Source organism: Syngnathoides biaculeatus, chromosome 17 (assembly GCF_019802595.1).
Source record: "Syngnathoides biaculeatus isolate LvHL_M chromosome 17, ASM1980259v1, whole genome shotgun sequence".
NCBI lineage: Eukaryota > Metazoa > Chordata > Actinopteri > Syngnathiformes > Syngnathidae > Syngnathoides > Syngnathoides biaculeatus.
Window position 1 is genome coordinate 15,893,887 of NC_084656.1, and position 24,628 is coordinate 15,918,514.

The 24,628-nt window shown below is 42.4% G+C and overlaps 3 protein-coding genes across 3 annotated transcripts in view; 1 reads left to right on the forward strand and 2 right to left on the reverse strand.

Moving 5' to 3' along the window:
- The first annotated feature begins 23 nt into the window (after positions 1 to 23).
- LOC133490625 (nodal homolog 2-A-like) lies at positions 24 to 3,361 on the forward strand. Its single transcript, XM_061800912.1, has 3 exons — positions 24 to 615; positions 1,172 to 1,893; positions 2,904 to 3,361. Exons 1-3 carry the CDS (start codon positions 363 to 365, stop codon positions 3,054 to 3,056), a joined length of 1,128 nt encoding a protein of 375 aa, XP_061656896.1. The 5' UTR covers positions 24 to 362; the 3' UTR covers positions 3,057 to 3,361.
- Positions 3,362 to 4,170: 809 nt separating this feature from the next.
- LOC133490768 (eukaryotic translation initiation factor 4E-binding protein 1-like) lies at positions 4,171 to 7,617 on the reverse strand. The gene is made up of 3 exons (XM_061801231.1): positions 7,343 to 7,617; positions 5,765 to 5,956; positions 4,171 to 5,309 (listed from the first exon to the last, which is right to left on the reverse strand). The coding sequence occupies exons 1-3, from the start codon at positions 7,476 to 7,478 to the stop codon at positions 5,278 to 5,280; spliced, it is 360 nt and encodes a 119-aa protein (XP_061657215.1). The 5' UTR covers positions 7,479 to 7,617; the 3' UTR covers positions 4,171 to 5,277.
- Positions 7,618 to 9,164: 1,547 nt separating this feature from the next.
- The window catches only part of ank1b (ankyrin 1, erythrocytic b), a 72,422-nt gene continuing 56,958 nt past the window's right edge, over positions 9,165 to 24,628 (reverse strand). Inside the window, exons 38-42 of the mRNA XM_061800890.1 lie at positions 17,191 to 17,833; positions 15,108 to 15,243; positions 13,989 to 14,045; positions 12,887 to 12,984; positions 9,165 to 12,063 (exon numbers count right to left, since the gene is read on the reverse strand). Of these exons, the coding sequence (XP_061656874.1) occupies positions 12,916 to 12,984; positions 13,989 to 14,045; positions 15,108 to 15,243; positions 17,191 to 17,833 (905 nt within the window). The 3' untranslated portion in view covers positions 9,165 to 12,063; positions 12,887 to 12,915. The remainder of the gene's footprint in view (positions 12,064 to 12,886; positions 12,985 to 13,988; positions 14,046 to 15,107; positions 15,244 to 17,190; positions 17,834 to 24,628) is intronic.

The following is a 24,628-nucleotide window of genomic DNA, read 5'->3' on the forward strand; positions in this document are numbered from 1 at the left end:
CTCCTCATTAATCAGACGGAACTCTAATCTCCTTAACTCAAATTACTGTGCGAACTTCTTATCAAAGCATCCCTAATATCCAAAACAATCATGCTGCCTTCTCTTCTTTTTCGCACCTCGGTCACTTCAAAGAAATCAAGTGGTTTCGATGCAACATGCCGCATAAAAAAAAGAAGTCTTATTATCTGAATGTACAGAATATTCGAGTGCTGTCGTGGATCAAACGCTCGGATTGTGTGTCAAATCAGCTTCAAAGGACATCACCCATCAGGCGTGGATTTATATAACCCGGGGGGAAGCATCGCGGATGCATCATTTGGAAGACCCCGCGGAATCAGTGACACCACATTGCCGGTGGAATTATGACCAGACCGGTCCTCTTTGTCTTCCTGGTGGACTTTTGCCTCGGGCCGATGTACCCGCACGCGATGCCGCCCAGCTTGACTCGCAGCTCCGGACTCACCGTGCACGGGCGCAAGGCTGGAGGATTGCCCCTCTTCATGGTGCATCTCTACAGGACCATGCTGACCGAGAACGGGGCCGGAACCAAGAGCTGGATGGAGGACAACCCCGGACTGCAGGACTCGGATTATGTGACCAGCCTCGTTGCTAAAAGTAAGTGGTCAGTGTATAAATTGTTATATTTCCAATGAACTCAGGTCATACAATGTCAATTTTCGTACTTTTTATGATTTTAAAAAAATATAAATTTTAATGCACACTCAAATGGATTAAGTCATTACAGCACGCTGGCATTATGCTATGAACTGTACTTTTGTTATGGCTCTTTGTAATTTGGAGCATTTTGTCCTTCTAGTAAGAGGCAAACCTATTCAGTCTCATAGGAATTGTTTTTCTTTTTTACTTGTTTAATATTTTCAGCACACTGCAACATTTGTGGTCAAGTCCAGAGGTGTAAAGTATTAGGAGGAAACAGAGGGCCACATTGAGTGCTGAGTGGGACACCTGCAGGTCAATACTCACCAAGTCACATTTTTTAAACTGATACTGCTGTTGCTCTTACCTAAAAAGAAGAGATTAAGACATTTTTGCCCCAATAAGGGCAACCGACGTGGCTGCAATGAAAAGAAGTTTTGACAACCCTGAGCTTGTGTAAAGGAAAATAGTTTTTTTAGCAGTAATTAATTATTCCAAATGGTATCTCTTCCAGACTGTGAGCAGAGAGGTGAGAGGTGGTCCATCACCTTCGACATGTCCGCCATGTCCCCCAGCGACCACATCCAACAGGCCGAGCTTCGCATCCGTCTCCCGGCCTTCAGCGGGTCCTCCAGAGCCTCAGTGGACGTATACCACTCGTGCTCTGACGACAGCTGCTCCGGAGTCAAGGTTTTCCTGGGCAGCCTAAGGGGTCATCACAGCGCCATGAGATCATCCTCTTCCTCCTCCTGGAAGGTTTTCTCCATGACCCGGATCCTCCACCGCTGGCAGCAGCAGGAACCGCCCACGCATCAGCCGGAGGACCGCGAGCGGGATCCGGAGGGAATCCACCACCTTACAGCGAACCGAGTCATTATGGTGGTCTTCGCCAGGCAAAACCTCGACAGCCAGCGAATGCCCACTCTCATCCACACGGCAGTGCACTCCAAATACGTGAGCGTGGACAGAGAGGCTGGCTCCAAGACGAAGGGCCGCAGGTCCAAAAGGTTCTCCCGGAAGCACCAAAGCGAAACAAAGCCCTCGACAACGCCTGCAGCCAGCGAGAAAAAGGAGGGTCTTCTGTGCAGGAAGGTGGACATGTGGGTGGACTTTGAGAAGCTGGGATGGAGTCAGTGGATGGTTTACCCAAAACGCTTTAACGCCTTCCGCTGCGACGGAGCCTGTCCCACGCCTGTTGATGAGAGCTTCAAGCCTACCAACCACGCTTACATGCAGGTAATACTCCCTTTTATTTTGGTACACTGGCTAGCTGGAGCCAGTCGACTTATGGCAAAAGGTGGAATACACCCTGGACTGGCCGCCAGCCACTCAGCTTTTTTTTTTTTTTCAAAAGTTGATCCGTTCACACTTTAAAATTTGCTGTCGTAAATTATGCTTTTTTTTCCCATCTCAATTCACTTAACTTTGGGGTCAGCCAGCCCCACCCACAAACATCTCCAGTTGAATCAAAATGCCACTGCTTACCTCTCTTAACAGCAACACGTCAGAGGGAGCACATCACTCCTGTTCTGGCCTCTCTCCACTGGCGGACTGGGCACTTTAGACCAGAGTTCATTTTAAGATTCTGTTATTTGTTTTCAAATATCCAAATGGTGTGGCCCCGCTTTAGCGCTCTTAGCTGCTCCATCTCTACACTCCTTCCTGCTATCGCAGGTGAGCTCAAAGTGGAGGCAAAAACATGTTTGCCCTTGAAACAGAATTTTATTTGACCGTGGTGCTATTAAAAGAAAACTATTACCCTTTTAGTTGTCAATAAAAAGACATTAAGATTATTATTATTAGTAGTAGTAGTAGTAGACAGGGAAGTTGGGTTGTGGTACTGCATGCGCAAGTCTCGGGTGGCGGAGAAATATGTTGGAATAGCACAGGACATGTATGAGGGCAGCAGAACAGCGGTAAGATGTGCCGTAGGTGTGTCAGAAGAATTTAAGGTGGAGGTAGGACTGCAACAGGGTTCCGCGCTGAGCCCCTTCCTGTTTGTGATAGTAATGGATAGGCTGACAGATGAAGTTAGACTGGAATCCCCTTGGACCATGATGTTCGCAGATGATATTGTGATCTGCAGTGAAAGCACGGAACAAGCGGAGGAACAATTAGAAATATGGAGGTAGACTGTGGCGACCCCTAACGGGACAAGTCGAAAGAAAAAGAAGAAGAAGACAGGGAAGTTGGGATGTGAGTGTCACCACTGTTCTAATGATTGCTTCTTCTTCTTCCTTGTGCAGAGCCTGCTCAAGCTTCACCATCCGCACAAGGTGCCGTGTTTGTCTTGCACGCCCACCCGCCTGGCGCCACTCTCCATGCTCTACTACGACAGCCACAAGATGGTTTTGAGGCGCCACCAGGACATGGTGGTGGAGGAGTGCGGGTGCCACTGAGCAAAGCCAAGAACGCGTCGGCGGCGTTTGTACAGAATCGCAGACTCTTTAGAGGATATCGGTACTCTGTATTATAGATTTAGGTGGCATACACTGTGCCAGTGTCAAATGACACGAAACAAAATTGTGACAGAATTGTCACAGACTGAAGCACTAGAGTTGTTTTAAATTCATGAAATCTATATTTCTTCTGTTAAATGCTACTGCAATTAATATGTTAACGCAACCGCTTTAACTTTATCAAAATGTTTGGGTCACATTGAGCCATTTGTACGTTTACGCAGTCCCATTAAAATAAATTATTTCTTATTTTGAATAAAGTGTGCTTCAGTCATTATTCATTCATTTATTCGTTATTCATTTCTAGCAACCAATGCTAATCAACAGTGCAGAGGTCAACTTTACACTGATAAAAAGTACAGAAGTCAATATGATTCAAGCCTTTTAAGGAAATATTTGCATATTTAATTTGGAAAACACCACAATTTCAAACAGTTTCCAGGTGTCTGACTATGTTTTTGTCCAAATCCATCAAGGATCTATAATTACTATTTATTGTCTCGTGGAGACTAAGCCATTTCGTTGGACCATTGGAGAATCTGGATTTTGTTACCATGACAACGTGAGGTGATGTCCAGGCCCCTCGATAACAAAGCAGTCCTAAACCATGATGTTTCCTCCAACATGCTTCCATTAGGATGAGGTTTTGGTGGTGGTGTGCTGTGCTTCCCCCCGACCCCCCACGCCCCCTAAATAACATTGTGAGTTCCTTCTAAACAACTCAAATTAAATCCAGGCATACACTAGGTGGACAGTAATCACGTGGAACATCCAGAGGCCATTTTTAACATTTTTAGGCTTTTGCAATGATTGTTTGGACAGCGGTGGCTTTCTCCGTAGTGTCCTTCAGGACATCCATCCTTGTTTTATGTTATATATTTCTCCTAAAAGTTATGATATCCCAGAGATTTCCGAAAGTCTTTAGCAGACACTGCACTGTACCCATGTGGTGGCGTTTACATGATCGCGACTCTCGGGGAAAGCAACAATCTTGAACTTTCTCTGTTTATAGATAATCGGTCTTATCACAGACTGACAAAAAAAAACAAAAAACTTGAAACTGGTGTTTTTTTTTTGTTTTTTTTACATGGGAGGGTAGCTTTAATCAACACCTTCAATCTCGTCACATTGATTGACTCGAGCGTATTGATTGACTCTGATCAGCTCTATGCTATTCTCATTAGATTTTCAGAGCCTAGCCAAGGTAACTTTGGCCGAATAGGCAAACAATTATTAACAATTCACATTCACAAATATGGACAATTTAGTTTTCAACTACGAGGCAGAAAGGCTAACTACTAAATCACTTTGGTGCCTTAAAAAAAACATATAATCGTTCATGCGGCATTTGTTTGTCTGTAGTTGTGGCTTAGAAAAAAATTACATTTTGTAACAAATTTATGGAGAAATTCAAATAATTCCAAAGGGTTCAAATACCTTTTCTTACAACTGTATAAACTTCTACCAGTGTATACTGCTGTATAATAAACAAAAAAACACACAGCTAATTTTATCATTCTAAACAATACAAAAAATGCAGTGAGGTAACAGTATAATATGTATATGGATCATTTTCATATTTAATGAGAAAAAATACATCGCCCACAGAATTTCATTTTTAAAATCAATCAATTTAGCTGATATGAGTATTTGAATTCTAGGCAGTTGTTAATGCTGCAAAGGTAATGGTTTATAAGGCAAAAATGTTTATAAGTAATATTTTTCACTTTTAATACCAAGCGTTGCTTCTGTCGTCGGAGACAAAAACACAAAACCCAAGGCAGCAAAAACAAACAAAAACAACAACAACAAAAAATTCAATTTGTAAGTGTCTTTACCGTTATTTATCAAATTATATGAACATGACCCATAACAATCATCACACACAACATGCCATAAAACAATATTTTGCCTGAACATTTTAAATGCTGTTAAATCACAAAAAAATATTAAGTTAAAACAGATTTTACCAACCACCAAAATGCCGTAATTTATCCAATGAGCTCATGGAACTATTTGAGGCCCATTAATAATTCCATTTAAATACAATTTCCCTTTAAGGAACATTATATACCACAGCCTAATTGTTTGAATTGAACTTTAAACATCTACCCTAACGACACAACTACCATGAAGATGCTGGAAGTTGTTGTAATCCTCTTCAAATGTCCATGTCAAACTGGGCATCTTCTCCTATGGATTAAAAAAAAAAAGTGTGGATAGAAAAAAAAAAATCATAAGTACAGTCTTCACGTCTATGCAAGTGTTACATACTGCTGCAACTCAGTTAATTAGTAACTCCCGGAAATGTTATTTATTTCAGAGTTTAAATTCAAAACGTAGAACTCATGTGTTATACAGATCCCAAAATTCATTTCAGCGCAACCTCAGTTTACGAATGGTACAGTTCATGAATAAAGTCCTGGAGGGAATTAAATCTGCAAGCATAGGATCCACTACATATTTTTGAGTGTGTGTGTGTTGGGGGTGTAATAATTTTGAAGCTCAAAGCTTGCGGCTAACGAAAATCCTGGATTGACAAAAAAAGGGCTTTAAAATTTAGGGCCTATCATGCTACCTGTTGTTTCGCACCCCTGCACACAACTGAAATGAAGTCCAATTTCCATGACACTGTAAAGTTACTTTACCTGCACCCTCTGCGTGTTGGCCGTGCTCATGTTGAGCGCTCTCACTCCCTCCCGGCTGGTTGGACTCGGTGGAGGACTCCCGTTTGAGTGGCCTGGTGACTCCCGGGATGTCAGGGAGCTTCGGAGGCGTGCGAGCCAGAGGAGAGGTGCGACACTGAAGCAGGAACTTCCTGTCATAGATGATTCGAGTCCCTGCAGACCCAAGAGAAGCAGGAAGGACTAAATACTGGTACTGTTTAGTCTGTAACCCTCAGCGACGACGGAATCCCCAAGGTTGAACCCGTTCAGCTTCTGCTGGTTAATGTTAATAGGTTAAAACCTATCCTGATCCTGGTTGGGACTCTTTGGGGGTTGCTGACTTTTTTTTTTTTTAAAGTTTATTACTGCTCGGTGAAATAAATTCGATTTGTGTATTCAATCGACATTTATTGAACTGCTCTGCTCGTACGGCAATAATCATCAGCACGCTTTTGCGGAGGCATCAAAAAACAACAGCAGAAAAGAAGCAAAATATACAATCGGACGAGAGCGCATGATGCGATCCAAAAATTTACATTTGATGATTCCTCAGTCGAAAGCGACGTTCACCCACGAGACTGGAGTGACCTATTTTCTGGCACACTAACACACATATGGAACGGGCCAGCTGTGTGTGTTTGTGTTTTATCTTGTGTGAATGTGTCCCACCTGCCGCATCTACGCCGCACATGCTCAATATCAATGACTAAACTGACATATGGACACGGCGTGAACTTTCTCACTCCCATAGAGGGAAAATATTTAATTTCACTTGTTTTACAATGCAAATTTAGGAGGCATACATGCACTCAATGCGCAAAAGCAAATGTATTTTTGAATTGATACCTACAAAAAAATGAGCATTATCATCTTTGTGAAGAAAGATTTTGTGTTTCAGCTCTTGCATGCTATATTTACATTACGGATATTGCGCACGTGGTCGTAATATTTTCTCAATGATCGAGAATGCGTCCAACAGACTGCAAACGAGTGAACAACAAAATACTGTTGATTATTAACGTGGGGACACGACAGGACTGTGGATGAAGCCTATAGATCAGGGTCCTAAGGCAGGCGAGGGCCATTTTTCTTCTTTTAATTGTTCGATCAGCTTTCATCAAGGAATCATTTTGGAAAACCAAACAAGCTTATAAGACTTTGTAGGGGTGGGACAAGTTGTTCACGATGCGAAACAGCAAACCCCTGCAGAATCATGTACTTTTTCTCTTTTTTTTTGGGGGGGGGGGGTGAATCTCTAGTCTGTTTGTAGTAGGAAAATCATAAGCTGTTGCCGTGCCAGAGCAATAAAAGTACTGGTTTGCCGCCATCTTGTGGCACCTTGTTGTATGTTAAACCTTAAGACCTAAAATATTTGCAGTGCACTCATGTGGAGGACCACATGGCTTTTTTTTTTTTAAACCCAACACCAAACGACAAACAGGAGTAGTATTACACGTCTAATTCGACATCACCCTTCACTAGTTAAATCCCATATTATGTTGTATATTTCATAAAAAGAAGTGAATAATCGAAACCCAGTTTCACCCATGGCCGAGTTACCTCCAGGCGTGGTGCTGAACACCGTCCCTCCGGGGGTCGTGGAGTACTCCTGGGGCATGTGGGCAGCCTCCAGGACGGCGACCCGCCTCACGGCCGGTATATCCCGGCTCCCGCTCGTCTGACCTGCCGCTGACATGTCTTCAACTCGGAGGTTGCTGCGTTCTCGGAAAAGTAAAGAGAGTGTCCGAAGTCGCTTGAAATGAGGCCCCCTCTTGCCTCCATGTGCGACAGCCGAATCCAAAACAACCCAGAAATCCCTCCTCCGAGAGGCACTTGAAGCGGCGGGCCGTGATTGGCTGAAAGCGGGGGGCGTCACAGATTGCGGAAGTTGTAGGGGTTTTTTTCTTCCTAGTGTGGAAGCAGAACGACGACTGTACGAAATTAGAAATTAGAATTTAACAGAAATAAAGCTGTTAAATGCTGTACGTGATAGTATAGACACCAACATATTTCTTTTCACTGTTTCCATTTTTCATTATTTTTATGACCTCGATTAATTTTTTTTTTTTTTAAGTTTAGTGTACCGAAATTATGATTTTACTACTGCGGTGCTTCTGTCGTCGGAGACAACAACCAAAGTATATAAATACATATGCATCTCATTAAATAAAATTTATTAATTAAGTAAAACTTGAGTTCAAATGTTTTTCAAACAAAAAGGTTTAGAGTTTTAGAGTAATTTGCCCTATCAAGAAATGAAGATGAAAATTATTTTAAAAATACAAATTAAGTTTGAATTAACTTACAAGAATCTTGTGTTTAATGAATCTGTTTATTGAAGGAACTTCACTTCATGAACTGAAATACAGAAATGAACTTTTCTATAATATTGAAATTTGCAACTGTACGTGAAAAAAAAACTTAATTGGGAATCATTTAGGACGCGTGCAAAAATGTATGTCACATCTTTGTTTATTCAGTCTTGTAAATGGTTTCAGCTGGTGTACAGGGTAAGATGATCTATACATATTTTTATTTTTTAGTCAGAATGGTTCTGAATAAAAGGCTTGTTTATATTTTTTTGATTTTTTTTTCCTGGACCAATAGAAAAGAAAAAGAAAAAAAAGTGTTCAAAGCTACAAAGCCTCTACATTCCCCATCACGTGGGCATCGGCTAACTAGATAATGCGAAAAGAACATCCAGAACAACTCTATGAGGGTGCATAGCATTCTAATGAAATATACTTTGTCATATATTTTTTTATACACATTTTCATAAAAACATCTCTCTTTTTTTTGTGCATGGGTGCAGTTGCATTCCTTAGGATAGAGTAATATGATATTGCGTTTACATTGTCATGTATCCATTCTAAAGGAGTATAGGTGAGATCTATTCTTCTTCTCGACAGTTAAAATGTTACAATACTCTTTAAAATACACCACTGGTCGTTACGCTACCTTTTCCACGGACATGCCAGCTCCAAAACCCTTTTGTGTGTTCTCTCACACAAAAAAAGCATCACATTTCACCTATAACCCTCACCAAGAAAAAAACAAACAAACAAAAAAAAAAACACTGGACAAATTAATCACTCACCCAAAAAACAATCACGCAATCATCTGACAGAGTAGAACCCAGCACAAAATAAAAACACTTAATAGTTTCTGAAATAACTAAAAACCTGAGTGGTGTGTTACCAGTGGAATATGTGATATGTGGCAAATATAGTGCATGCACTGGCCATGTAAAAATGTGTGATGTGCAAAATAATGTGCTCATTCGTTCAGTCAGTCTCACTTGCTCAGGCTACAGTAGCACTTCTTACAGTACTTATGGGACACAATTTGTGTCAGCATGTCCAGCGCACGTGTGCTACAGTGATATGACAACATCAGCTTTCTGCATATATTAAAAAAAAAAAAAAGTATTCTGCGAGGAGAATACGTTTCCAAACAGCATTTGATATGATCCACCGTGCGATTCTAAAAAGAAATAAATTAAAGTAGAAAGTAGCAATGATTGGGCCCCATGCTCATCAAACTTTGACACCATGCTCCAACAACACCAAAAACCAAAAAGGCTTCCCCATTTTGCATCATCCATCTGTTTAGGATACCTGCTTCCAATTGTTGCTCAATTGCACCAATGCCCTTGGAAGAGTTGGTCATAAAGTATGAGCTCTGGTGTTTACCCAATGGCTGTTAATAAAAAAATAAAAATAAAAAATAGGATAACTTCCAGTTCAATTTCTGTGGAAGCGTATCACTGCCACACCAAAAAAAAAAAGGTCACGTTTCACATTATAATGTGAATCGTTTCACGATATAATGTAGATTCATTTCACACAACGTAGATTCGGTTGACATAATAACGTAGGAATTAAGAAATAAATTCACTTCACACCTCTTCACCCCGACCCCCCAAAAGACAATTACTTCCGGTTCGGGTGGGTGGAGACCTTTTAGAGTTATATATCAGACATATACATTCCTGTATATCTACCCAGACCTTTAATAACAGTCCTTCATCTTTACTAAAAACTGATTTAAGATTGAAAAAGAAGATTCACGTTCACCGGGCTTCGCCGAATTCTTCTGCCAGTGACCTGAACCGGAAGTTATTGCTTCGAAACGGCGTTTCTGCAGGATGGATAGCTTGGCTCATTTAAAAGTTTTGATTAAGTTCTATTTCACGGAAGCGTATTGCTACCTACTACCCACCTGAACCGGAAGTAATTGTCTTTTAGGGGGTGGGGTAAAGAGGGGGGGGTGACATTTATTTATTATTTTCTACGTTATTATGTGAAACGAATCTACATTATTATGTGAAACGAATCTATGTTATAACGTGAAACGTTTCACATTAGAATGTGACATAATTCACATTCTAATGTGAAATGTGAACTTTTTTTTTTTTTTGGTGCGGCAATAATACACTTCCGTAAATTTCCGGCATTGGTCCTACAGATAGATATTTCCACCAAATTTCATGTCACTCGGTTATGCCGCGGGAGCACAATTTCTATTTTAATTGAATTTTTTTTTGTAGGCCCTTATCTTACAAAATCAAAAGATCAACCAGCTGTTTGATTTCAGGCATGGGTCCCTAGAGCAATTTTTTTCATTTTGTCAAACTTTCCAGGAGCTTTTTACACAGAATTAGTCCCCCAAATTGCTACTTCAAAGGAAAATGGTCGGCCTCTGACTCCATCTCTGGCCATCATAAATGATTTATATTCATGATCTTGTATATCGCAACATACCACTGCTTGATATCCTATGACTGTTGTAAAACACATACACAAAAGTCTCTCAGGCTTCTGCGGTCCCACACTGATATCACACTGGTCCGCTCCTGCGTAAGCGTTTCCTCGCCGATTCACTCATATCAAGGTCGGCGCGTTATCCAGGAGGGGGTGAAAAAGAAAAAAGGAAAAAGCCAATGTGTACGTCTGCAGAACCTCCTAAGGGACGCGCGTCAAGCGTGATTTGGATTTTATTGCTGTGGCAAGTTCACACGATCTGTGACACCCTGACCGGTCCGTAATCGTCTTGACTGCGTGTGCTTTAGTTTGTGACGACACGTGACGAGTCAGGAGTCGGTGAGAGTGACGACAATCACAGTGCTGTCTGCACAATCACATAGTAGCACAATACTGTACTGGACTTTTCTTTTTTTTTTTTTTTTTTTAAACACTAAATCACAACATCCTGCAGCCAACTTGATTGTTAGAAACATTGGATGGAAAGAAGTGCGGATGAGTATCTGCATATCAAGTGAGCGCTACTGGTTTTGGATGGATGACATCGGCTACCAGGATGAAGGAAGAAGGTAGAAAAACGAGTAGCAGAGGGGACAGAATTATGCTGAGAAATGTCCCGGCTCTTAAGAAACTAAAGGTTTCGGATTTTTAGTTTTTTTTTTTTTTTTTTTTTTAAACAACCAGAACAACAACACGGTGAGGCCAATCCAGCACACAAGGACGGGAAACTCAAAAGCAAGCGCTTTCTTTCCAGTGCTGACATCGCAGGGCCTTTCAGCCAATCGGGGTCCAGGGTTCAATGCCCAGTCAGAAGCATGAAAGGCATGCAGCAGAGATGACCCCCCTCTCCCCCCCATCCACACACACACACACGCACGGTGACACACGTCCACGCTGCAGAGAGTGCACATTAACGACAAGCACGCACAGAACAAAAAAAAAGGGTCCACCGAAAGAAGCATTGGTAGGCTCAGCAGAGGCCGTTCTTTGGGGTGTGCGGGGGATAGCTCCTTTTTTTTTGGGGGGGGGGGGGTTGCTGGGAGGGGCTGCACTGTTACTGGACCCAACCTGTGGGGGGCATTGGAGTCTTTAAAAGGGCACAAGACCCAAGCGTGGGTTGCCCTCTAGCTTGCGCCCACTTCAGTTTGTAGATGACAGTTCAAAAGGTCTAAGTCATGCACCAGCAGTCATCATGCAGTTACTGTTCACAGGAAGCACTTTTTGTCATCTTAGTTCAGTGACATTTGCTGCTTTTTTTTTTTTTTTTTGAGGAGTGGGGGGGTTGGATTGTTTTGTAGAAAAAAAGGTCATGCTTTAATTGTAGTGATACTTTACAAATGTTATAAAACTACAAGTTGAGGTCTTCAACACCTTTTTTTTCCCCTCAGGAGTTGTGTCACATGTGGAGGGCAATTCCATGTTTTTTATTTTGGTAGTTAGTACGTGTGCCGTCGTTCACTTTCGTTTGTGTTCTGGGTGTGGTTTTGTGGAGGAAGCTTTGGCAGTGGCTTTCTTGTCCTAGGAGACACACAACGAAACAGAATGAAGATTTTGATCGCTACGAAAGTACAGCGGCACCTTGACTTACGAGTGCCTCCGTTTAAGAGCTTTCTGTGTTTGGAGCTGCATGAATGAAATCGACGATTCGCTTTCAGCCATTTACTGAATGTGATAAACAGTTAAATGTACAAAATGAAAACACTCACAAGGACTGCAGTATGTCAACATTTACTTACCAGACACACCAACTTAATGGACAGAAGTTAACTAATATTTCAAGATTTATTTTATTTTTTGACAATATAAGCACTGACCCCACCAAGAGAAAAAAAATGGACTTTCTTTCACCAGAATAAGTTTGTTTCAGGGCTTTGTCAGGGTGCTTTTATGAGGGAATTGACAGATTCTTAATTACATTTCAATGGTGAAAATGAATTTTATGTATTAATTTGAAATCGTATCACTGATGGTGTAGTGGTACGCACACCTGACTTTGGTGCGGGCAGCGTGGGATCGATTCCCGCTCAGTGATGGTGTCAATATCTGCTCTGACTAGTTCAGCGTGTAGTCATCTCATCGCCTGAAGATAGCTGGGATAGGCTCCAGCTCTCCCGCGACTCTTGTGAGGATAAGCGGCTTGCATCATCATGGATGGATGGATATTAATTTGAGTTCAAGAGAATGAAACTCTTAAGTCAAGGTACCATTGTAGTGCAAACAAGGTATCATTCAAATGGTGTGTTTAAAGTTAACATGAGAACTGCTCTGGTAGGGACCCCCCCCACCCCCACCCCCAAAGCACTAGGATACACGAGTGCTTGTGTGCAGGAAAAGCGCGTACCTCGTGGACCAGCTTGTGTGTGTTGTGTTTCAGTGTTTAACCCTCCGAAGACTGGTGCGCTGCACCGACTGTGCGGCCCTTCTCACATCCGCCCCCACCTGGAGCAGGGAGGGAGGGAGGAGGGACGGAAACAACACTCCTGTTAAGCGCTCAAGCGTCGGAGCGGAGCCAGCCGGCCGCAACGGTGTGCAGCGGTCCCACAATGCATCTGGTTCGACTATTCAAGTTGTGAAAAGGTTCAAATTACTTCAGGATAACAAAAGAGGATCTCTGCCCAAATAGTGATGTTTGTAGATAGTAATGTAGCTTATTTTTTTAAACATATTGAAGCAAAACCGCATAACGTTGACCTACAAAGTACACTAACTTAATATGAACTATGTGTGGGCAATTCCTTCGCCTTTAATAGAATTGTGAACGTTCCTTTAATGATGTGCAATTTTATTTGTCGAGTATTTACACTGTCTCGAAAAGAAAATAACCGAATGGGTGCATAAACGGCATAGGAGGAATTGAGAAACGAGGACGTGGAAAATTCTCATTCGCCGAATCGGCAGACATGATTCAGTCATGTGATTCAGCGGCAAGTAAATCAAACGCTTGCTCTCAAACTAGTGGATCGACGTCGAGGATCCTTTTCAAGAGTTTGTAAGCTTCACGAGTGAGTGAATGATGGTAATGGACTTCAATGGAACACATGAATAGTTGTTTTGGTGGCCATCAAGAAAGTGACAGAGGCCAGTCGATGGTACATTGCCAGTTTAAATGAGAAAGGAAGAGAATAAAAAATGGACAGTGCTATTTTGACCTTTTATTCACTGGAAGATTTATTCAATTTGAATAACATTTACAAAGAAGACTGTGGAACTGTCAAAGTCCTCCTGACAGCTGGTGAAGCTAATGGAGCCACTAGCTAGTGTAAGTCGATGGCCGCACTCTAATTTAATATCTCACTATCCCATACTGATCACCCACTTACTTATTTAAACACTATTACGAGCTACAAAAAGATTGGTTTCTTCCTGCAGTATGTATTCTTGCACCAGTCATTGATGCACTTTAAAAATCTCCCATGATGAATGAATCTTGCAAATCCACTCACCTTTCGATTAAGCACACTTCCGTGTTCGTCGACGGCGTAGTCCTCTTTCTCCTCTCTCTGCATAAGGAGAATATAATTTAGATATGAATACACAACTTTCATTTTAGGCAGCAATAAACTGTTGATTTGAAATGTCGAATCCAGAAAGAAAATGGCAGACTTCTAACCATGTGTTGCGCCCCTCAACACATTTTTCTGATGATCAAGCGCCGTGACGTCATCAAAATGACCCATTTTGATGAGTATCGTTCAATGAGTCTAAAGCTATAGATGATCACGTACGACCACATACAGTTGTGTTCAGAATAATATTGTTTTAAAAGCGGAGTAAAGTTTTATATCATTTGGGTCAAGGGCTATAACTACTTCCTGGTCGGGCCGAGTGATTCATCAATTCATCAGGATGGTGGCTCGTACGAGCCCCATAGATAGGAACCCCTTCGGCCTGCTAGCTGGGGGCTAGCGCCTCTCGGTGCAGTGGAAAATCAACTTAAACAAGTGGGAAACTATGGTCATAAACTGGGTACCAGACATCCATTTTTCGAGTAATATTCAATTGACAACAGAGATATGGGTGGTTTCAGCGTATCCAGTGAACACAGCCATGGTATTTTGTGAGAAGAGACCATAGGTACATTTTTCACGATTATCTTAAAACCTGGTAGCATGAAAAATATGACTGAATCCATTCAAAGAATTGACCCTGTTCAAGGGGAAGTCTTCACTGACATAAGGCAAAACGAGCTCCTCAAATATTCTGACATTGAAACTGATCCATGATGCCTTATAAGTATGGTTAACATTTCCATATCATGACACTTGCGCCACCATAACACACACTTTTTAAAATTGACATGTTATTTTGAACACAATTGTATCTAACTACATGGCTGGCTTCCCATCGCCTCAGTCCCAAAAAAAAAAAGCTTTGAAAAAAGACATGGATAAGATTGTCGCCCTCGAAAAAAAGCGGCGGGTCGTCGGCCTCAACCTGACCTTGCCCCGTCTCCACTCCTGTTCCCACGCACGTTTCCCTGTCTCCTGATGAGAAGAGAAGCCTATCCCCTTGCCCTGCAGGAGACGCCCACGCAGCACATGTGAGTAAGCTGTGTCACACACCGGAGTCAGCAGGGCCTCCTGGGCAGCGTGCAGCCCTGGCGCGCTGCTGTCCCGTCCCGATGATACTGAGCCCACCCAGCCCTGCAGGGAATCCTTGTCGGATAAGTAGGGTTGAAAAGCTCCGCTTCCGACCAACCTAGCATGGGGAGTAAAAGAAAGTAAGTGGCGGATAGAGAGATATTTGGACTAAGACGAAAAGCTGGATTCACACTGCCTATCAAAGACAAAGTGTTAGGAGCATTGAAGTTGAATCTCTGCTGAGACCCTGATGCGTGAGATTACACGTTCACCCTGTGTTCATGGGGGGTTTCTCAAAGTAATCTGTCTTGCTCAACCAAAACAAGCACACCGACTGGCTGAATTAGACAGAATGAGACAATCAACACAAATTACATCCGGTGACTGAGCCTCACACACCTACGGACGATCCCAAAGTAGCTGTAATAAAAAGAAAAATCAAATCTGAAAGCTATTAGCGGGCTTTTCCTGACATGTTTTGCTTTCTTACAGAAGCGTGAAGGATTTGAGCTAACACGGGGATGGACCTTTCCGACCTGTCAATCACTCATACAATAATAGCCAATCAGATAGCCGCATTGTCTTAACCCCTGGCTTGACACGCCCCTCTCACCGTATTGTCCCACAGGTAATGCTAGTTGTCAGTTGCGTGTGCTTGGAAAAGTTAATGTTACGGAGAAAATAGTCCTCAGATGCACTTGAGGAACGTGCAATAGTGATGAAAGATATCCTGCTAGGTTACAAGGGGCATGGTTGATTCATTTTCCAAAGCCTAAAGTTGATGAACTGTTTACGATGGATTAAGGCTTGCAGAATAGCGCATGTACAACTAAATGTGAACAATATCAACAGACACAAGGCTGTATGTTCGAAGGCAAGTGAGGGAGAAGATATAACCATTATCAGTGCTTTATACATTGCAGGAGAACAGCTTTCACTTGGTTAGCGTATCACTGACCTGCTGAATGAAGTATGTAATGTTTCATGCCGAAGAGTCGGGTTAGTGATACGTAAATACGCAATGTCATGCAAGAGAAATGTCTATTTGCCTATTTGGATCACATCAGACTTTTAAGACAGAGCACTGGGTTCCATTACGAGCCAAGTCAAATGAATACACCCACTCAGTTATAAAGACTGCAATGATATTACTCGTGATCTTTCCAAGTAAAAAGTACTCACCCTGCTTTACATGTGCAGTATGATTCCACTATTTCATCCTGTTGGATTTCGATATGAAGTTTGTGAGACGTCATGTTTTTTTTTTTTTTGTTGCATCGATTGCCAACATTTCGCTGTAATTGACATGATGTCATGTTCCGTCCAAAATCTTAATTCCGTGTACATATCCATGCGTGAAATAGTTGAGACCTCTCCGTAGAACTCTCTTGGACAAGTCTGACGGATTTGGCAAAAAACATACCGCAATATTATTTGGAATAAGCGATAGAGACTTCAAACCTGTTCTGTTCAGTCGCAATTTTGGAATCTTGTGGGACGTGGCAACTGTAGCTAAGGGGGGGGAGCTTAAGATCACCAGTCGGAAAGATCCATGTTACTAATCCCACAATCCCACCATCTTCTCTTCTCTAAGGCCAGCCCCAGTTCCAGCTTGGTCCAAAGCATGATGCTACCCCCGACGGTGGTCAGAGTCAGAATGGTGTTCATTTGCGTTATCACCAAACATACCCCTATGAAATTATAGCCAAAAAGTTTTATTTTGGTTTTCAATGGTTTTCAAAAGCTCCCCAACCCACAGGAAAGTGTGTTACAGTATGTACTGTACATATGTATTACATACATATTCTAATAAACATATGTTTATTATAATTAAACATACTGCCTTGTAATACCATAAATTATGAGAACTGAATTACTGTTTGAGGATTGAATAACTGTTTGCTATGTCAATTATCTTAATGCGCAGTGAAACAAAGGAATTTTGCGCTCTGGTCATTTCTGCGTGAAAAGCACCTGCAAATGCTGACTCTATACCCGTACGCCACTGATGCGGCAATTTTCTGCAAAGGTAGTGTGAAAGGTGAGAGAGTACGACGTGACCTACCGGTTGTCTCCATTGTGCTCGCCCACTCGACTCAATGGCGACATCTCCGGGTGGCTGTACATCTGCTGGCCTGCAACAACACAAACGCCTTCCACTGAACCAAGCCCTGCCCCGCCTCTTTTGGCTCCTCCCACCGCCGGAGCCTCCCCTCTCTTCCCGTCCAACCTCTGACCTCCCAGCTGGCCATTCAAGTTAATCTTGGGAACGGCGCCACTGGCTCTGACCCGGTCCCTTTCCGCCAGTGCGCTGACCGGCTCCAGTGGCGCCTCCTCCTCCTCAACCTCCCCTTCCTCATCCTCCTCCTCTTCCTCCTCCAGCTCCATGATGGAGCCGCTCGCCCCGCTCGCTCCACTGCTCGGGCGGCCCAAACTGCAGGGAAGGGAAAGCGTGGCGCCTTCCGAGTCGTCCGCTCGACTGCTGCCGTCCAAGGACGAGTCCTCCACAGTAACCAGGGAGGGGCTGAGCCCCGCCGGCCACACCTGGACGTCCGACATCTCCATCAAGGTATCTTCTTCTGTGGCGGCGATGGGGGCGCACTCCAGACTGGACACTTCCTGCCAGTAGGGCTCTGCACCAAGAGGAGAAGGCAAACTGTATTGCATGGAGGCCGGAGACAGCAGCTCCTCCTGAACCAGCCCATAACCTGGAGGGACGACAGGGGCGAGACAAGAGAAAGACTAACACCATGCAGGCACAGCCAGGCAGCATGGGAGGTGGCGGGTGTGTGTGTGTGTGGGGGGGGGGGGTGTTTCTCAACAAGGATCCAAGGCTTTGTTTCCACCAATCAGTACAGTTCGGTTCAGATTGGAACAATACTTTTGGAGGAAGTTGTAGAGTTCTACTTTTTCCACACCTTTTTAGCATACGTACAATATATCAACCCCACTGATAGGATAGACCAACACGTATTGCTGGTGACTGTTGATTGGTTGTTAGATAATTGAATGAACAGACCACAAGCATTTCTGAAAACAACCAAATTCCGAGCTGTACACCAAATACTGAATAATTTTTTAAAAATTAAATGATAGCTTAGACTGCATCGCTCGACTACGATGTTGCCTCAAGTAGCCGGGTGACGGAATTTATCACTTAGATCAGGTTTTACTGATCCAAACCACGCCATCCTAAATTAAACAATACCATTTGGTGGAAATGTGTGTCCGACTCAGCCCTGTCCCAACAAAACTACCACAAAAAACGAGTCAGCCCTATCAAGAATTTCAATAGCCAGATTAAAAAGACACTATAGCAATCTGACTCTAGCAAGTTTGAAACTTGATTAGTTTTCAGGCAATTTGAGTCTGATTTATCCACAAATCTGTGAAGGGAAGCAAGCTGGGAAGCAGGTATGATAGCTTATTATCATTGGGACACAGTGAGTGAGTTTGGGGGGGGGGGGGGCGTTTGGTGAGTCATCACACGAGGCGAGGACTGTAAACATTAAAAATTAAACATAGACCAAGAAGGAAAAAAAGTGTCAGCTATTGTTTTTTTTTGGGCGGGGAGGGGGGATTGGGGTTGGCACGATATTTGTTCATTCATTGAACATTTTTTGGGAATCGTTTGGAATTAATTGTCCCTGAAAGACAACTTCCAGAAGGGTTCAGGTCAGAACTGCAAGAAGTAATTTTTGGGAAGTTGATCAAAATTTCAGAAATTATTGATTGAGTTTCAGGAAAAATAATTGCAGTTCTATTTCTTATAAATCTTAAAGTGGTGTTGGCATACATAGTTATAGAGTTTGGACAAGATTTTGAATGATCGGCACAAGTTTTTTCACAACACTTCGGCAGCTTTTCCAGAACATCGTTAGTATCGTTCCAACCCTTGTAAGTACGGCCCGTATGGAAGACGATGCAAAGTTACTGCAAGTTGCAGGTGCCCCTGCATTCTCAAGAATTTGCCATGCAGACCAAGTCTCACTCTCCCCAAACATGCCCTCACACACACACGAGATAGACCAGTCATACATTTACAGAGCATTTTATAAGGCATATCAATAAAAAAAAAACAAGTTTACACTCAATAGACATGGTCAAAAAATAATGCTGCGGTCTGAAGGTTAAGACAATTAATTGACTTCAACCTTAAACTTTCTTCGTGGAAAATGTGTCGTTCAGGATTGACCAAGCAACAACTGTAGCTCAAGTGGACAAAAAGTCAAACGTCTGTTTGGTATCACGGACAATGTTTGGCTACAGAAGATTGGATGCGTGTTGAATAGTGATTCATGCAAAGACTTTCCGATGGAAGTGTCAGAATTCTGGGTCAATGAAAGCAAGCCTTGCATGAAATATTCAGGGCATTAAGTGGTTTCCTTGGTATGGTTGCAATGTCACCAGGTGTCACTGCAATAGAGAATTTTTGGCATGTGGTAGAGCAGAATGTTGCTGAAAATGGGTGACAAAAAGTACACACATACTTTATATACTATATTCTACGGCTTGGTGGAGAGCGGCTGATTTCTTGGGTATGTGAAAACAGTTTTGGTCCCCAAGTATTAAATAAAACATGGCACACTGACTGGCTATTACATCTGCAACACTGCGGTGACGTTTGCCTTTGATTTAAATGACAAAACGCAGCTGAACTAGTCGCTGACAGTGAGCCACTCATGAAAATTACTTGCAGTATCCCACGCGTTGTGAGAAGTTTCAGTTGCTTTCAAGTGCACTGCTCGGTGTGGGCGGTATCAGCTTGCGTCTTGTGCAATGTTTAAAATGTTTCACGGGTAGCGACAATGGTTTCCAACAGCAATATTACAAATAATGTCCACTCTAGCGTTTCGTTACACACAGACATTGTCTCTACTTTGTGATACCTCAGCGCAAAAGTGCTGAAAGACATCATGTCCAATGACACAGCAATGAAAAACACGCCACATTTCAGATAAACAATGAATTGCTAACATTCAAAGTTAGTCTTACAACTGGAGCTGAACTACAATTAAGCGGCCTTGCGCAGCTCAGAAGAGGGCCGCAGCAGCTTGCTTTGGTGCGCCGTGGATACTGGCAAAAGACCAGGTTCTGATTGATGATGAAATTAAAACGAGTGCGCTATTAAACCGGGACTTCTGTCTGTCTGTTCAAACATTCACAGGGTTGACATTCTGACCAGAGATGTCGTTCCTGAAACAACTCGGAAAAGCAGAGATGTCTGCTATCTAATGTCATGACCTTCATGCTGTCGAGCATGAAGAGGATAGCGTCTTTTCTTCGCAGTCATAAGTTCAACGAACCGGGGAGACACTTAATTTTAGAATTGAGTGTAAAATCCTTCTCCTTATAAACGAAGCACCAGCGATATGGCCAGGAACAGTCGTGGTGGTGGCTTATCAACATAATAGAACGCAATGCTGTCCCTCATGTGGAGTTCAGTTGATTTTCTCATTAGCATAGTTAGTTGTTCACTTTATATGATAAAGACAAATACGGCTTCTGCTTAGGATGGAACAGGTATGTGATGTCATCCATATGCACCAAAAAACAAAGTTACAGTCAAGAGATTCTGTGTAAATGGAAGTAAATACAGCCCTTCACGTGACACATTTGTGGTCATTTCAAAGAGTTGGGCTTTTTTTTTTTTTTGCCACTGACTGTTTTCTGCTCCTTTCTTTGCCGTTCGCGTTTGTCACGTGTGTGTTTTGTCCAGCAGTTGTGAAGTTTGTCGCCTTTTGATGACGTGTAGGTAGAATGCGCACCCCACGAGTGTCCATACTGCAATCACATCGACTACATATGTGAATTATAGCCACATCTGACAGGTCTGCGTTGGATATGAAGGAATAGGAATTGTACTGTTCATGGTCATAAAACAATCTGACATGTCATATTAAGCAAAAAAGTCAGAATTGACCTGCAGTGTGAATAAGCCTCATTTAGGCATCTTAATAATTTACATGAGGAATTACAATGCAAGGACAAAACTGTCATCAAACTTGATGTTTGCCTTCCAAGGCAAACTGGACATTTTTTCAAATGACTTGGGCCGAATCCTGGCTTTCCCACACTCCACAAATGCAACTCATCCCCCACGTAAAAAATCTCTATGGTCGTGACGAATTTCACCGTAAAACTGAAAGAGAACTTCACCTCAAGCTGAGATACGGTAGGCTTGTCCTATCTGTAGCTGCGATGGGATTTGCCCAAAAAAAACCTTTACAACTGCCAAGGAAGTGATCCTATCTACTGATGAGGGGAAGTTCACGCTCGAGCTTGTGGATGTGCAGTCATGGCTCACAAGCTTCACAGCAATGGAGCAGCAAGGTTCTGATGTAATGTCAATGTGGAGCAGTTAAGAAAGTCGCAGTGTGCTCTCGTTCAAAACAAAAAGAGTCATTTTTTAAAAAATCAACAAGGGGACTGTTACACACACATCTATAAAATACTGTAGATGGAATGGCTAATGTGTGTGTGCTCTTCTGCATTTATGTGTATGACTCATTTCTGATGATTTATTATGAATCCGACATTTAAGGAAGGCTTTTTGTTTTCAGTTAGTGTAATTTCCGACTGACAAGCTGCAACTTTTTTTACACCCTTTCAACCCTGCGGTTTATGTGGTTATGCGGCTAGTTTGTGTATTTTTTTCTAATGGCCTCAAGGGGGCACTCGAGCGGAAAAGGTAAGAATGAGACCGGTGGAATATATATGCCGAGGAAGTGACTTTTACCGTCCCTGTTTGTGCTGCGCTGGTGTTAGCGCTGTGCTAGCATGTTGCTGCTGTGTTACTGGCGTGTCTCAGTGATATTTACTGGTAAGTGTTATATGAACCGGCCCTGTTACCATTAGCGCTAGCGTTAAACTCTTTCTGGCCGGGAATTATGGTATTTCCCTGATAAAATTCTCGGGTGGAGACAATTCAAATGATAGTCTTTGTCATGAAAATGACTAATCTAAAAAAGGTCAAATTAACTGTGTCGTATTGAGTAGTTACAAGATGTATGGATGAAAATTTAACCAAGCACTTTGATTTTGATTGTCTAGACGTACGCATGTGTGTGTTTCTGGGATGTTGCGGGGCCAGGAGGATGACAAATGGCTTCAGAATGAGGTGAAAATAATGGAATGGGTCAGAATTGCAATGAGGGTTAGAATGACAAATGTGTGCGACGCCTTACCCTTTAACTCCTAGTTCAGTATTTAGTCACAAGCACACGCAGGTGTCAAAGGCACAGGGTTACAAAATATGGTGCGGCAGCAATGAACTACAGCACAGAGATCATCATCCCACAACAACAGCAAAAAAAATGAATACAGATTGCACGGCACATCATTCACGCAAACGACTCATATCGGAATACAGATGGGGACAAACACTTGAAGCTCACGGGTGAGGCTTGACTATAGAAAAGTAGTCAGACGTTGAAAGGACAATAAAATCATCACTCACACTACTAAGCAGATAATGCTCGCACAATGGCGACTGTTTTCCAACAAACCTGGGCAAAATATTAGATCACAAAATAAAACATTGAAACTCTTTCATAAATACAGCCTGTTCACTGGCCAACATAATTGTGTAGTCGAGCCTTGCGTCAATTTTTTAAACTCATTAACGCATTTGGAGTTTGACCGGATTTTCCGGATTTCCTTAAATGGCTTGAAATTCTGTTTATGGAATTGCTTGTGTGACCTGAGCATCTCAAACGAGCCGTTACCTTATTTTGCTGGACTTCATTTTCTCAACTGACATTTCCTTTATCCCGTTTTAATATTTATGACTGTAGTAAAGTTGTAAAATCCCAACAAATATGTATACATTATACTGTCAGTTTTGGTTTGAATGGGCACAGCTATTGTGAAAGACTTTGATTTTGCATTTGAACCCATCAAAGTTCTTGGTAACTAGCTCCTATAAGTTTGTCACTTAATATGTCATAAGATTGAGAGTTTTAAGAGCGAGTTGTTTTTTCATTTATCATAGGTGATTAACTTTATGTCTGTATAACAGTTTTGTTAAAAAAGATGAAATGTGTGCAGCGCATCGTTTGACTCATTTATTATCCCGCCTCATTCGTCACACTCACTGAACGATGATACATTGCCTGTGCAGTTATTAAAGATATTCTGATGATGAATGTTGACCAGGTCGCATCAGTCAAATTCCAATTAATCTCAATGAGGGGTCGGAATAAAATGGCCGTCAATGAGTTCAGTCTCTCCCAATAACTACGATGATGTTCTTGTCTTAACTGAGTCACAAATGTACTGACTCAGTGTCAAACCTGGATTTGTTTAATTGAACATCAAGCTGGTGTACTCACAAAACGCCATGACTGAATCTGTTTTATGGATGGCAAAAGCTGGCTAGTTTTTTGCGAGTCACTAGATTGACAAAGATAAGCATTTGTAAATACCAAATAGTACTAAATTAAGTGAAATTAATTTCCTGCGATACCCTGGTTGAAACTGGGCATGGTGGATCAGCTGGAAAGCGTTGGCCTCACAGTTCTAAGGACCAGCCTGTGTGGAGTTTGCATGTTCTTTCTGTGCCTCTGTGGGTTTTCTCTGGGCACTCCGGTTTCCTCCCACATTCCAAAAACATGCGACATTAATTGGACACTCTAAATTGCCCCTAGGTGTGATTGTGAGTGCGGTTGTTTGTCTGTCTGTATTTCCCCTGTGATTGTCAGGCAACCAGTTCAGGGTGTACCCCACCTCCTGCCCGTTGACAGCCGCGATAGGCTCCAGCACTCCCTGGGACCCTTGTGAGGACAAGCGGCTAAGAAAATGGATGGATGGACCCTGGTTGAATATCACTAGTTGGGATTTCTTTGAAATGTTTCTTTTTTATAATGTTATACTATTTTCAGTTGGGTGGCAACAGCTCAGTCGTTGCACCCCCCTAACTTTGAGTGTAACTTTGAGTTTTGACATGATCTAATTAACGTTCTGTTTAGAAAAAAAAATGTACTCTGAACAATTAGTGTCCCCAACTCTATGATTAAGACTTTTGCCCATGAATGAAAGACACAGTGTCACAGCCACCTTGCGTGAGAATTATGTGCTGCACAGCAGTTCACGTGTTACAGCATGGAACTCAAAAACACCATTTAGTTCACAGAAAAGGAAAAGGCACATTTGTCTGTTAATAAAGCATTGACGTTTTAAATACATTGACTGAATAGTCCAAAACATTGTACACAGTGAAGACCTGAGAGAGTGAAAGCATGCCATGCAAATAAAGATTCAAAATTGCCCGCACACACATACACACACTTGTCTCTCACACACAAGTGACTTTATCGTCTCTAAAAATACAAATGCACCAGTCCTTGCGATACATTATCATGCAGCATGCCCGTGCACAAACTGTCGAAGACACACAGAGCTGGACTGAAAGAGGCGGAGGAGAGGCTTCCCCCGCTCCGCTGAATGAGGGAGGAGCACGGGGAAATTGAATGACAAGAGTGGAGGAAGAGGAGGAGGCCCGG